This window comes from Zonotrichia albicollis, chromosome 1 (assembly GCF_047830755.1).
Source record: "Zonotrichia albicollis isolate bZonAlb1 chromosome 1, bZonAlb1.hap1, whole genome shotgun sequence".
Classification (NCBI taxonomy): Eukaryota; Metazoa; Chordata; class Aves; order Passeriformes; family Passerellidae; genus Zonotrichia; species Zonotrichia albicollis.
The window spans coordinates 110,836,795-110,852,367 of record NC_133819.1 but is presented as its reverse complement, the minus strand read 5'-3'; the positions used below and the strand labels follow the sequence as shown (position 1 = coordinate 110,852,367).

Here is a 15,573-nt window from a genome sequence, read left to right as displayed (position 1 = left end):
AAGACTCATTACTGCCTTTTAGTTGTTAAATGGGACTTATAAAAAGAGGAAAGTGACTTTTTTTTTTAACATAGGCAGATAGTGATAGGGCAATGGGAAGTGGTTTTAAACCAAAAGAGGAGATATTTAGGTTAGATGTTGAGAAGAAATTCTTTACTCAGAGGTAGTGAGACACTGGAGTAGGTTGCTTAGAGAGGTTGTGGATGCCCCATTCCTGGAGATGTTCAGGGCCAGGTTGTCCCATGCCCGGAGCAAACTGATTTAGGGGTTGGAAATTCATGGGGGTGAAATCCTGTGGCGTGGGCAGTTTGGAACTAGATGATTTTTAGAATCCCTTCCAATCCAAGCTTTTCGATGATTCTATGAAATGTTGGCATGTCGATCAACAGACATCTTCTTTTTCATTTCTTTGTTAATGTCTCTAAGGCTTCTTCTGAAGCTTTTCAGAGACCTGTAATTAGTCCAGAGAGTTTCTGCATAGATTACCATATTCTAGCTAACCTTGGCAGAGAACTTCTTACTGCTCAGCTGTTCAACCTATGGATTTTTCACTTTTTTGTCTGAACGCTTTCTGTGGTCAGGAATCCCATGACCCACTGTTTCCTCCTGTTTACGCTCGATTTGTGGTGCTTCTTGCTTCTTCACAGAGAAGATGAACCAGTTTCTCTGGAAGTAGTCAGTCATCCTATACTAACCAGAAATATCTCCCAATAATTGAAACCTAAACAGTAACATACCATTTCTTAAAATAATGCTCCACCCATTTATTTTTATCAGCTAGCTTTCAAACGAATAGGATACAGGATTTCTTTTTTTTTTTTTTGATAGAATATTATGTGAGATAGTTTGCACTAGGAAAAAAATGACATGTGCATGTAATTCAAAATAATAATTCTAGCATAGGACAGTCATTTTAGGAGACCTTGCAGCTGGCACAACTTTGCTGAAGATAAAAGGAGCTATATTATGGCATATTTGTGTTGTTTCATGGCTGAAAATCCATGTAAAACATCATGTTGCAAAACTTTGAGCTTGCAGTTAGAGCGCTTAGCTTTACTAGCAGGAGAAAATTGCAGTGATTGTGAGCATCACTGTGACTGCTGAGGAAGCTGTCACAGTGACTACGTGAAGGAAGGAAGGATTGAAAAACTTGTCCACTGCCTGTCTTTAAGATAAACTTATGAAGTAGAACAGGAGATTTCATTTCTGCACCAGAGAAACCAGTACTACTTCCAGGCATTCAGAACTAGAGTTATTGTCTTGATTAACAAACTTTCTTTTTTTGTGCCTAATCCATCTGTACTGTTGCGTGTTCTCTCCCCTCTGCCCACACCTTTTTTCCACTTGGTCCCCCTTTCCTTGGTTGTTCAAATTAAAAAAGAAAGCTTTCTGCTGTTCTGGTCCAAGTTAGGGATCTGGATGGGCTGCTTCCTATTGGGGATCCTCTTGGAACTGATAAGGATGGTGACTCCTTCAGCGCCAGGCCCTGCCAAATGACAGGCATTGCCTTAACCTGTGTTGCCCAGACAGAGGCTGATTGCAGCACAGATTTCTTCATCCTCAGTGAAATAAGAAACATGCATTGAAACACTTCACCTATTGACAACCTGAGGGAATACTCTGTTGCTCCAAAGGGGAGGCAAATAGCAGATGAAAGTATGTCATCTGTATCTTCCAAAACTTCAGGTTCTGGAAAATAACACTGACATTGTGAGAAGCTTTATTTGATACAGGATATAGTATGCATGTACTAACAAATGCTGGCTGAACAAATTTTCACTGCTTAGCCACTGAAAATTATTTTGCTCCTTTTCCTTTTGAGCAATAGGGCAAAAAACCCCAAAGCCAATTGTCTCATTTTGTTGGAAAACACTGAATTTAGAGCAGAGTTATGGAACAGGAATGAAATATTTAGTTCTACTCCTGTGTAACTATGTGTTACTATGCTGTTAAAAAAAGTGAGTATGAAAAACTTCTTTATGCTTTTATTCTTCTTTTTAGCTTGTGCCCAGTTACACTTTGTTAGTTGAAGTGAGAGATATGGCAGGTCAGCCTTTTGGTTTGTGCACTACAGGAACAGTTGTCGTCAAAATCGAGGATACGAATGACAATGCACCAACCTTTAAACAGTTACAAGTAAGTCTGCATAAATAAAATGTTTGTATAAAGCTTAAAAAAATGTATTTTCATCTCCTTTCTAATTTCCTGATGGGCAGTCCCTCAAATATGAAGTCTAATGCCCTGAGACAGTTAATGCCAATATAAATGTCTTTGCTTATTCCAGCCATAAGTATGATTCAGGGCAAAGAGTATGTCTCAACAACTGTGTATACATCTCAAATACCACAGGAGATTTTGTAATATGAATTATATAAAAAAAAGAATTTATTATTCATAAGGAATACATGTAATTTACCCTTTCTGCTCACTACTGTAGAATACCATCAGTAATATAATTAAGAATACTCTTATCTGCTCTTCTTCAGCTTGTACAGAATAACACAAAAATACAAAAAATCCTTTTATCTTTTGCCATCAAAGTAGAGATGTATTTAATCTATTTTGGATTTTTGCAAGTTATTGTTGGTTTATTTATATATTTTTTAACATTTACCCCAATGCCTTTTCTAATTCTCAGCTTGATCATGCTCAATGCAAATTACAATCTATAGCTCTTGTAACTGAGGGAAACTGTGCTAATTTACCTTTCCTTTAAGGAGAATTCCAGAATTAATTGTGTCAGTGGTAGTTTGAGTGTATGAAGAAGCTGAGATTTCAGTTGTGCTGTCAGGAAATGTTTGTTTGACACAGAGTACAAGGGAGGAATGGGGAAAATACGCTAATGCACGAAAACAAAATAAATAATTGCATCAACCTGGTAATTAACTCCTTAGGTTGAAGTAGTCTTATTTAGATATGATGTTCTTCAGTCCTGCCTTGTGGAACACTATTCTCTGATTTAAATTAATTTTTTTTTTGGGTACTCCAAGTATGAAACACGAGTGGAAGAAAACAGAGTGAATGTAGAAGTACTGAGAATCTCTGTTGTTGATCTTGATGAACCTGGTTCACCTGGCTCAGGAGCAGTATATGAAATTATAAGAGGAAATGATGATCAGGCCTTTGAAATTACAACAGACAAAAACACAAATGAAGGAATACTGTGTGTTACTAAGGTGAGTAAAAATTGAAGGTCTAGGGGAAAATTTATGGATTTTCAAGTTTTGGTTTTAAAACAAAACACACAAAGCTCACCTTCCAGACTGTTCCTCAATTTTGGTGTTCAGAATCCAAAGAATTCAGTTTTTCAGTTCAGAAGAGCTTGGTGCTTTGGCCTGGTTCTACAGTTGCAGTTGTTTAGACTTAGGGGTGTAACTGAGGAATGATTCATGGTTTTTAACAGAAATGAGAGAGTGGCAAAGCAGGGAAAGATTAAGCACCTTCTTCAGTCTTGTTCTCTCTGGGAGTTAAGTAGACTTCCTCGTTCAGCATAAAGCCCTCCAGGTTTTATTTTGCAGTGTACTGACTTCAGGTTTGCTTTTCTGGCATGTGAGGAGGTCCATATGCATAAAAGAATTTGTGTCAGTTTAATTATTTGTTATAAGTGTTTTACAGATGTGAGGTAAAAGGCCCATTGCATCTGTCCTTCAGCAGATCCCTTTGCCTCTTTTTCATTATCTTTTATAACTGTGATAAGCAATAACTTCTAAGGAGCAGAAAAGATTAGTATTAAAACTTGAACATGTAAATTGTAGAGGTAGAGATGCTAGTAATTTTTTAAATTAATATTATTTATTATGGGTTTTTTGTTCCTAGTAATGATTAGAACTTTTTCTAAAGCTCTGTCCCTGGTATATGAACATAGTTGAAATTTCTTACATTTATTGTAATGCTGTAGTAGACTAGAGAATATTAATTGCTTTAGGATAATATTAGCTCTCTTAAAGGCATAAAATGACTTTAGAGCGTGTCTGAAGAATAAATTGTTACTACTTACTGTCAACTCCATAAATTCTCAGGTGGATTTGTAGCTTCTAGAGAGAAGTGTGATTGACCATTGGTGAAAAGGAAATATGTGTAAGCTAAAACAATGACTAAATTGGAAGAAGAAAATCCCCCACTACATTTAATTGCTTTTTGTTCTTTTAGTAACTAATTTTCAGAATATTTATCCAAAATTCTGCAGTGATATTGCTTGCTTGGGTATTTTTTAGGCCTTTTTCTTTGACTAACTTAAAACTTTACATTAAGAAAAAATCATGCCCTTTTACTCTGTCTCAATGGCTTATTTGAGGACAGTTGGCGTCTTTTGTAAATGTGGTACGGTTTCAGCTGTAATAATTGCGTGGTGAAAAGAATGTTAGGTTTTGTATAGGTTTGAAGGGAAAAAACACCACCTCACCTTTGTTACAGGGACTCGACTACGAAGCTGCCAAGCAAAGGATCCTGGTGATTGGAGTCAACAATGAGGCACCCTACCTGCTGGCTCCCCATTCCCAACAACTTTCCCAGAGCACTTGCTCTGTTACTGTGCATGTCCTGGATGTGGACGAGGGACCAGTGTTTAAACCCTGTCTGTTGCGCTTAGATGTTAAAGAATGCGAAGATATTGGGACAGCTATTGGAAGATATGTAGCAGAAGATCCAGAAACTGGAAATAGTGAGGGCATAAGGTATGAAACTATGTTATTTACTAGGTTTTTTTTTAATACAGCATGGGTGGGATACAGGAAGGGGTAAATAGTTGTTGAGGTTGTATGTATGTGTGTGCACCTGCACACCTATCAGTGTATATGAATACATGTATCTAAATATGTTTGTTTATACACACACATGTGCTATGTTTGGGATCTTTAACAAGACAAATTATTCTTCACAGATACCGGATACCACCTGGCCAGTGTAATTGGGTCAACATAGATGACAAATCAGGTGAAATCAGAACTGTTAGGGTCTTGGACCGAGACATAGGAGAAATGAGACGAGGTCAATGCAATATCACAGTCCTTGCAATAGACAGAAGTGAGTACTAAATGTTGTTGGAGTCTCTGTGGTGTGTAACAGATGTTTATGTGCAAATGTAGTGTGGGCACAGCTGTAGTGGTTCAGACCAGTGGCACACCTGGTCCATTGTCTTGTCTTTGTGATAACTCTGTCAAATGCTTAGGGAATATTATTTAGCAGGGAGAGCCTTTATAAATCAGGCATGATCTCAATGTTTTGAGAAGTTATCTGCTCCATTTAAAAGCCTTTAGTAATTTTAAATTGAGATATTTTTCTCTGGAGTATATTTCTTCTATTTCTTGACAATTCTTTTTTAAGTAATAGCTCCTGGCAGTTGTGAGCTAGACAACAGAGAAAGTAGAGAGGACTTTTGGAAAAGAAGTCATTGAACTTGCAGCAAACAATTCTAACTCTGTCAAAGTTTGCATTTTAAAGTCAAATGTAAATAATACAAATTTAAATTGTTTAAAATTCTATTGTCTATGTAGTAAGCATGATAGGCATCTGCAATCAGCTATTTCTAGAAAAAGGATTAAAGAGTAGACTTGATGTAATTTCACTGGGATATATATACATGAAAAGCATTGACTATTTGTGTATTGGAAAAACTGTAATAGGAAGGGAGACTTCATTTATTTCTTGCGTGTTGACTTTGGTGACATGGTATGTGCCACTGATGAATGCATGGTAAATTAAAGGGTAGAGGACAGAAAGAAGTGCTCTGTTCCCTTAGTGTTTTTGTTCCCACAAAAGAGAGGTGAAGGTAGGGAAAGTGTAGTTAATTTTCTCCTTCTGGAAGTTAGAAGGCTGGAAATCTTCACTTTCTGCTTTTTTTCTCTGCTTGTCATAGTATCCTTTACTCCTAGTTTATGAGCTCTTCTTCCTCTTACCCCTCCTACCTGTTAGAGTAGTATATGTTTCCACACAGACACACACACTCAGCAAAGTACAGTCTGCACATGCAGAATATGGAATTGTGGAGCTGCTGATGCATCTGCAACCAGCCAAGCAAAGAGAAGCAGCCAAGAAGGACCTGTGAGAACTCCCCCTCTCTCTCTGGCTAAATCAGCAGTTGCTTTCTAGCTTACTTCTAAACATCAGTATTACAGCTGATGATATTTAATTGTGAAAGTTCAGACCAGAAACTAGTGTGTCAATGCTAGAAGTAAGCGCTAAACCCAGTTATTTTTATCTCATAGATGGTAAAACAGGCACTGGAACAATTCAGGTTTGCATCGTGCCTGGCAACAAGAATTTCCCCCGACTCACTCAGACTGACTACATCATGTGCAGAGACAGAAACCCGATTTCCCTCACGGCTCAGGATGGCGACGAGGCTCCGTACAGCGCACCCTTCGAGTACCGCATAAATGACCGCAGGCTGGCTTCCATGTGGAAGCTAACTCCACATGATGGTATGTGGAAACTTCCTCCTCCTCACTCAGCTGCCAGCTGCAAGAGGAGGCTTTGCTGTCTCTCACTTGGGTGTTCTGAAAGAATAGATTGGATGAATCTCTGCTTGGAATTGGTGTAGTCAGTGGAGGTACTTTGGGGCTCGGTGATGATCTCTAGTGGTTCCTCTAGTTCTCATCCAGTGATGACACTGTTGGCATTCCAAAGGCAAGGAGAAAAATCTGTCTCTTAAACCATAAAGAAGAAGAATCTGTCCCAAGCATCCTTGGGTCAGAAATCAGCTGCTGTCTGAAATTATGATGTAAGAAGATCAGGAGAAGGAACAAAACCTGATGTAATGCATTGCATCAACACCTGGAAAATGAACCATAGATTCATAATTCATAAGGAATTTAAGAATGAAATGGCTGGTATTCCAAAAAGAAATAGAACTTTTCTTAGTCTATTATTATGGTGGAGGACTGGGAAACTGAAACTTAACCAAAAATTGATTATAGGCTGACAAAAAAAAAAGTTCTGGAAGTTTTTATGTTACTACTGCTGTAACCCAGCACACTTATTGTAAAGCTGACCTGAGCAGTAGATAAACAATTTATTAGCAAAGGTATCACTGTTTCCTGAAATTTGTTGATATAAAAAGTTAAAGCTGATCCTGGTTTCCTGGTGGTTGCCAGATGAGGGCAACAAGAGCAGCACATAAATTTGCTACTATGGTGACACAAATTAGTTGCAAAGGATATGATTCTGCAACATTCTATCTCACAAAGAAAGGCAAAAGACAGAAAAGTCTGAAAGCAAAGACATCTAATAGTTTCAAGTTTTATATCAGGTAAATTGAAAACTGCATTTTGGATGATACATGTTTCATATAGCTCATCATAAAACAACCAGTTTGTACATCAGTGTCAGTCTTGTACATTTTTTTACAAATTATTTCTTTTGACCCTCAAAGAATATGGTCATTAATCATTGCCTCTGAACAGGGCAGCAGATTAAATGGATTTTTCCCCCCACTGGAAATAGTCATTCACCCTGAATACAGCAATATAACTAAAGAGTAAGAGAGGTATAAAATAAGTTCATAATTAATTATTCCAATCACATTACCAAAAGCCTTTTTAATAACTGTTAATTTAGTTGATGATCTTTACTAGTAAGCTGAAGTAGTGTCATTTCCTATAATGAACTAAATCAACTTCAGAGTTTCAAATCATAGGTTTTCAGAGGGCTGTGTAAGGTATGCTTTGTCAGTTCTAATATTTAAAAGGTGCTGAAAGTATAAACCCATTCAAGATCTAGTTTTGTATCAACACATTTAATCTAACTTGAAACTAATTACTGTGGATCTGGTAGCAGTATAGCTGTAACAGAAGGAAAAATTGTAATTATGGTCACATTTGTGACAACTGAGTTCCAAGCATCGTTGACCCTAGATTTGGTTTTGTCTTTTTGTTTACAGATAATTCTTGGTATCTTTCACCAAAGGGTGATATTCCGTATGGAATTTATGAAATTCCTGTAAGTGTGATTGACAATGGAGGAAAGATAGGAGAGAACATAGTGAGAGTTAATCTCTGTGACTGTGTTACTCCAACTGAATGCGATGGCAGAACTCGTCAGCTTGCTGGTGGAAATGTTACCCTTGGTCTCTGGGCCATCCTTGCAATGATCTTAGGATCATTGTTATTGCTGCGTAAGTACATTTTTTTTTAAACACAAAGTACATGTCACTTAATTATAAAATTAGTGGAGAGAACCAGATTCAAACTCGATTCATTTTTTATTTTGGCTTTTGTATAGCTATCATCACTGACTTAATGTACCTGCTCTGTTCATATCAGTATCACAGGCTTCCTGCTCTCATCTGGTGTTGTAGTTACTGTGTGTGGATTTCTGTTTATTTGTTTAAGTATATTTTGTGTGAGAGGTTCTGTATGTTCAGGTAAGTGAGGCCAAAACCACCTGCATTTAGCACTTGAATCAAAAGACTTCAAAAAAGTTTGTGAGTTCTAGAAACATTTCTGTTTCTAGGAATGCTGAAATCAATTTACCAGAGTATTTTGTGATTTCTCTTGTGCTGTGGATTAAAACATGGGGTATCTGAGACACTGGATTTCACAAAGGATTTTACAAGACCCCCTAGAATCATGGAACAATTGAATATACTGAGTTGAAAAGGACCCATCAGGATCAGTGCATCCAATTCCTGGCCTTGCACATGGCACCAATAATCACACCATGTGCCTGAGAACATTGTCCAAACACTTCCTGAATTCTGCCAGGCTTGGTGGTGCTCTGACCACTTCTCTCCAGAGCCATGGACCAGGACCCCCAGGTCCCTTTCTGCAGCTTTGTTTTCCAGCATCTCTTTCCCCAGTTTACAAACACATCCAGGGTTGCCTCATCTGAGGTGCAGAAACATTAAAGGACAGGGTGAATAGTTCACAACAGACCAAAACCTTGAATATTTGTTGTGCTGCTGGAGCAGATTCTGAGAAGAGTAATATTGCTGTTAAGCAGTGAGACAATGATGGTGATACAGAAAAGCAAAAGGAAGTTGTTTTTTTTTTTTTTATCACAATCAGTCATGTTATTCTGACTAATAACATCTTTAAAAACTACAGAGGACATGCAGTATCTAGTATTTCAGAATCTGGGTTTTTGGGTTTTTTTCCTTCTTTCTTATCCATTTTTTCTGGTCATAGAAAAACCGTCTTGCTCCAGTTGAATCTCAGCTAATTGTTCATACTTAAGTAGCTAGAACACTGGGACATGGATAGGTTTTGAAGGCTAGCTAGATCAATGTTTTATCTCAATGGGGCAGGTACCCAAATTTGGAATATATCCTGAAGATGAATTTTCAGATGTGGGAACCTGCAGTAGAGGAACTGTGTGAAATGTCACCTACCTCTTTTTCACTGCCTCTTGACTCCATCCCTTACAAATAGATCCTTTATTTTACTGTGGATAGGTTTTACCCTGTGCATCCTCTGCTCAATGCTGTCATGGATGTCTTCTTCCCATCTGTAAGCATCAGGAGGCAACCTGCTAGAATCATTGATGCAGGTCTCTCTGACAGCTGATGCTAGAGAAGCTAAATTAGCTTGAAAGTGGCTCTTAGCCAATTTTCACAGAAGTTTATATGTTCAGAGATCAAATTTCTCAGTGGGCAGTTAGGAAGAACTCTCCCTCATGGGCTTCTTTATTTTTAAGCTAGCAATTTGAAAAGTGCAGAAAATAGAATGGTTCTGTGAATGAAAGGTTTAGTCATTTGTTTAGGAAAGGTATTTAGTAATCATGATTCTGTTATTCAAAGTAATTTCTGCGTGAGTTTCTGACAACAAAAAGTAGTATTATTAAGAGGAATATAATGAATACAAGGGATTAAATAAGGTTGTTCTATAGCGTAATCCTGGAAGTCCTCCAGGATTTTGCTGACCTTTCCTGTGAAGCAGAAATTTTGGGTATTAGGACATTTAGCTTGCCCATTAGTGCCTTATGATATAATTTGACATTTGCGTATTCAGACATGAAAAATAATCTCCAGTACAACCTAATTTTAGGCATAAGACACGATTTTTCACCTGGGTTTGGACTAAATTTTTCATTACTGTGAAATTGAGTAAGTCACAGTGCTTTCATAAAGGATGCTTGCATTTCTTTTGGAAAAACCAGATGTGTTTTAGAAGAATGAGATAATTCAACAATGTAGTGATTACTCCCTATATTGTTTGAAAAAAAAAAAAAAGTGAATATATTAAGATTTAAGTATGGGCATTTTTGGAAATGAATTTCTTTTTAAACCATTCTTGATGCTTAGGCCCTTAAAATTTGTTATCCAACATAAGTAGATATGACTGTGAGGTAAAATTCATAGTATTATTTCCTTTTCCATAGTAATCCTGATCACAATTTGTGGCTGCTGTGGCGCTGGGGTAATGAACAGGCAGGTGACTGATGACTGTGCCAATCACAATTTAATCATTTCAAACACAGAAGCTCCAGGAGAAGAAGTGATGGTAAGTTGTCTGTTTCAACATAGAAACCTGCAATTGTGGTATCCATAGCATTGCAATTTGAGAACAGGACCACCTGCAAGTAAGTGTTTTGATAAAGGAAATAGGCAAACAATGAAGGGATCATTAGATGTACTTTGCTATTTAATAAGAATTTGAAAATTTTTACTTTAGGCAGAGGTGGTAGTACCATATACATTTAAACATACTTTGTAGTCGTTAGGCTGGCTACTTGTAATTCTTCCAGATTTTAAGGATTTGATTGGCAGCTTCAGGTGAACATTTTAATAACCTTGCAGTCATTTTTAACATTGACATTAGATTGAAATTTATTATTTTGCCTCTGTTGAAAATGTGTTAATGGAAAAACATTCTTTTTCCTTGGAGAAGGATTTTTATATTTAGCAGATAGCTGCGTAAATTGCAGGTGCAATTTCTGCCCTTCCCCTGAAAAATGACCTCAGGTGTAGTTGATTTCATGAACAGGTGTTTATGAAATTTTTCTTGCTTTTTGCATCTAAGCTTCTTTCAGTCTACCATGAGCATAGTTCAGTCCAGGACTGCATTAATGAATAACTTCATTCTTTAGACTACCTATTTTCTGTCATCCTCCACCCCCTGACATTGTCTTCCCCAAGAAGAGGAGATGAGTTGAAAAATAATATTTCATGTTGAAAACCAAGAAACCAAAAACTCATGGGCAAGAGTCAAATTTCTTGTTGCCTATGAAGAATAATGTAATGCCATTATGAGCTCAAAATACAGATTGTACATATTTCACTGGGATAAAACATCCATTCTTTGATATCATATCGTCATATCATATTTAAATGCAGATATCCTCTCTTCTCTCATCATAGCATCCTTTCCAGGATTTACTGATCTTTACACATTAAGGATAGCACTTTGTTCAAAATATCACAGTGCCAAGAAAGAGACGTCTCAAATTTTAATTATGAAAGTTTCTGATTGCTGTTTCTTCTTTTTGAATTAAAAAAGGAAATGAGGAGAAAAAAGATGTCCTCACTACTCCTTTTTCTTTTTTTTTTTTTTGTTTAGGATCACAATATAATTCCTCTACAAAGTACATGCGATCAAGGAGGGTATGGAGTAAAAACAGGGGAGCAGCAAACATTTGAAATGGTAAAAGGAAGAGGGCATACCTTGGAATCAGTCAAGGGAGGTGGACATCAGACTCTGGGATCAGTTAAAGAAGGAGGAGGACAGACTATGATGGATACTTGTAGATACTCCTACTCAGAGTGGCATAATTTCACACACCCTCGTTTAGGCGAAGTAAGTATTCTGAAACTGATTTTCTTTGAAGTGTAGTGGTTATGGTCAATATATACGGGCTTTTGAAGGAAGACATGTAAATGTGCTAGAAAGGTGGCTTTCTGGTTTTGGTTTAATTTCATTTTTCCTCTCTGTGCTCCTCTGCATCCCCTTTGGAATATTGCTCTTTCAAGGAGTAATCCTTGACATATTTCAGGCGTAAGTGTAAATTACTTTCTTCTCTTGGCTTAAGCTATAGGCAGTGTGCTGTTTTTGATTTTAATAATTACTGAAGCTTTTGTAAGTTTTTCTGAGGATGTCTGTTTGCTTTTAGTCTAACTGCTTACTTCATGCTAATTTAAACCTCATACTTTAATTAGCAATGGAGCAGGAATGAATGTACAGCATTAAAAATGTAGTCCATTTCTTGGAGATCAAAAAACTCTCACTACTTGTCTAACTAGTTATGTATAAATCAGTCTTTTAATTTTCAGTGAATTTTAGTTGCTTGACAGGTTATTTAAACAGGTTCTTCCTCTTTTATTGTTACATATGTAATTAGTAGAAATTATTTATTTATTAAATACTTATATTTTGTAGTCATAATGATATAGACCAATCATGTGCATTTTTTGTATGTAGGAATCCATTAGAGGACACACTGTGATTAAAAATAATTGAATGAAAGGTAAATCAAAAAGAAATTTTTTTTTTGCAATATGTTCAGGATAACAATTTAAGAAAATGATAAGATCTGTTCTGTTCCTATCCAGAAGGTGCACCTATGCAGACAGGATGAAGAACAGAAGCATTCTGAAGATTATCTCCTTTCATATAACTATGAAGGAAAAGGATCTTTGGCTGGCTCTGTAGGCTGCTGCAGTGATCAGCATGAAGAAGAGGCACTTGACTTCTTAGATCAGTTGGAACCCAAGTTTAGGACATTAGCAGAAACATGCATCAAAAGATAAATGTGCCTTTCAGAGTGCTGAAAAAACCTGTAAATAAGTGGCTGTCATCCTTTGTGATATTAGGTAATTTGGAATTGAGAGGGCTAGAGGTTTATCAAAATTAAGATAGACTGGTAAGAGTGTAAATGACTCTTGCTTTAAATTTACATTTTCTTACACTGGACACATTCTGTCAGAACAAAGGGATTCAAAATATCTTTTCGTTAGGTTAATATAGTAAAGCTAGTTTCTACTTAGATTACATTTTGCATTCTTTGTGATTGCTCACAATGCAAAACTTTGTGTTCCTTTAAATAATTTTCCAGCTTCAAAATTTTATTGTATTTGGCTTTGGAGAAGGAAAGCTTTATAACTCACTGTTTCTTTGTTTTCTTTTAATTTTGTAGAAATGAAGCAAATCATGTTGTTGGTGCATATCAAATACCTTGTTAACTTATATGAGCTGAGATACGAAATATTTTTTCATTTTGGACATAAAAATACTCATGAATATATTAGAAAACTTTACATTTTGACTGAAAATTAAATATATATATATATTGTATATATGTAAAATAATATTCAAAAGTATATTTTTCTCCTAATGGGCTACCACCCATCAAACTTGCTATCCTAAGGGATTTATGGCATCACCACATAGGGTATCAGCATTGTATGCGAGGATGTATTTTTCTTTTAAGGAAATAAGAGATCAAAAAAAATAATCATGGAATAGAGGAAACTATCATACTTCAAATGAATGCAATATAAATCTCATATTTACTTCACACAAGTTTGTACCTCAGTTTCTAGTGAGTTTTGACATAGTATCGTTGCAGAAATTCTGACCATTGCCGAGAGTTTTGTCCAGTGTAGCTACCACTACCTTTTCTACTTGCCCTGCTGTGGACTTCATTAAACTGTTTCTTTTTGGAAGTAGAGCTTGACAGAAGATAGGCTCAAATGGATTGAGAACAGTGTTAATAATGTGTTTTTGAGATACATTTTTATTGAGATGCACAAATACAGTGGGAGAAACTGGTTTGTTTTGAGTGTAGTTTGGGGTAGTTGTAGAAGTCAGCGTTTACACACATCTCTGGCAAAAACCATCTGAATCCCATTTGTTACCGTACTAGATTAAGCATACATATATGCTATATATATATATACACACAAACACACAAAAATCTGAAATACCTTTGGTAGATGACAGTAGAGTGACTTGAATGCTGCCATAAGCAGCAGGTGGTATTACACCTCTGCTTCCCAGGATTTAGGTGTTTTTTTTTAATATTTGCACTCCTAGTTAAGTAATATGTCTTCTGCTCTCTGGGAATTCTCTTGTGCCTTAAAAGAACATCTCAGTGCCTATGAGAAACTTGTGCAATTACTTATTTCTGTAGCTATAAGTCTGCTTTTAGGATTTGCTCTGTAAACATACGCCTTAGAGATATTTGAAAAAATTTACTATACCTAATGATCTGCAATAGGAATAATTGCTAACAACCAAGAGTCATGCTGCTCTAAATTTCAGTCACTGCTGACTTCCAGTAGTTGTAGTTCATTCCATAAGAATTATGGTCAGGGAAAACCCATAACAGTATAGAAACTTAGCAACATTATAAAATAGTACTTTTAAAACTATGTTTTACACTGTAAATGGGCTTCAGAGTATTTTGGGTAAGAACTAGCTGTGGTTAAGAACTTCATAGACCAATGTTAAATATATTTTCCTGTATCATTTGAAAGTGGTAATGAATTCATCCTGAAGTAAATACACTGCCAGTGGCAAGAATGACAATCATCAGCAACAAAATACTAGGTGAGAAGCAAGGTGTTACAAACTCGCTTCTTTTAAAAAATGTGTGCTAACACTTCTCTTCTGAACACTGCTCATCTTTATCACTAACATAAATAAAATTTACTGTACATGGACGGTCAGATCTGTGACTGATAAGAGTCAAAATTTCTCTGCTGATGCCAGTGGAGCTATGCTGACTTTATGTCAGGTGAAGATCTGTTCCCTAGTAATTTTCTTGCTGCTTTGTCTTGCATTTTATGTTTAGTTATTGGCTATACACTTTTAAAGGTAATAGTAATGTCTCCCTTTCCCTCTCTTAATGTTTGGTGGTGTTTTTGTTTGTTTGTATTTTAAATTATATAAAAATCCTGTGGTTCAGAAGGACCTAGGATAAATAATGACTGCACACTTCTGAAAACTACTTGGAGGGTGGTGTAGAGAAAACCCTGCAAGTATGGTTTCTTTCCTCATGAAATACAGTAATAGTACTTTTCTAAAAGAATAGACCAAATTTGTATGAGCTTAAATTGAATTGGGTGTTTTAAGCAGGTGGTTGTCAACTTACCATCCTAGAGTTAAAATAATACATTGCTTAAATCAAAATAATATTTTACTAGTCTAATTTACCTTAAAAATGTTTTATTTGGTTTTGGTTTTTTGGTTATTTTTTTTTACCTTTCAGAAAACAGAGATAATTATTTTTTTCCATTTTAAACAAACTAGAAATCACTTCTACTCCTTCGTATCTTTTAAAAACTAAAATTCTGAGTTGAACCAGCTTGGTTTTTGTAAAACCAAGACTAGAAGTGAGATACTTTAAAAAAAGAACTGCAAAAATATTATTTTCATTATATCTTCTAATTATGTGAATGGAAACTCTGTATAAAGCATTAAAGTTTACAGATACCAAGTACCAGGTAACATTTGTGTAAAGCTTACAAAAGGAATATTTCAAAATGTATAATTCACTTGTTGTTACTGTCTTGAATTGCCTTAAAAATTGTCAAGATTTCTTCCCTGCAACTAGGTTATCTGCAATCTACCTAGCTGTGTCAAAATTATCATATTTTTAGGTTTATTTTGTACAACAGTGAGTAATAAATTTTTTGCAAAA

The 15,573-nt window shown here is 36.0% G+C and overlaps 1 protein-coding gene across 2 annotated transcripts in view; it reads left to right on the top strand.

The window, feature by feature from the left end:
- Nucleotides 1-15,573, top strand: part of LOC102062274 (desmocollin-1) — a 24,841-nt gene extending 9,268 nt beyond the window's left edge. Inside the window, exons 8-17 of one of the 2 annotated variants that reach the window (XM_074550127.1) lie at nucleotides 2,002-2,136; nucleotides 2,991-3,176; nucleotides 4,414-4,673; nucleotides 4,880-5,022; nucleotides 6,204-6,419; nucleotides 7,877-8,110; nucleotides 10,315-10,436; nucleotides 11,493-11,729; nucleotides 12,351-12,396; nucleotides 12,482-12,620. In XM_074550127.1, the coding sequence (XP_074406228.1) occupies nucleotides 2,002-2,136; nucleotides 2,991-3,176; nucleotides 4,414-4,673; nucleotides 4,880-5,022; nucleotides 6,204-6,419; nucleotides 7,877-8,110; nucleotides 10,315-10,436; nucleotides 11,493-11,729; nucleotides 12,351-12,389 (1,572 nt within the window). In that variant the 3' untranslated portion in view covers nucleotides 12,390-12,396; nucleotides 12,482-12,620. Of the gene's footprint in view, nucleotides 1-2,001; nucleotides 2,137-2,990; nucleotides 3,177-4,413; nucleotides 4,674-4,879; nucleotides 5,023-6,203; nucleotides 6,420-7,876; nucleotides 8,111-10,314; nucleotides 10,437-11,492; nucleotides 11,730-12,350; nucleotides 12,397-12,481 lie in introns of both variants that reach the window. The other variant, XM_005479261.4, reaches the window with a different exon arrangement.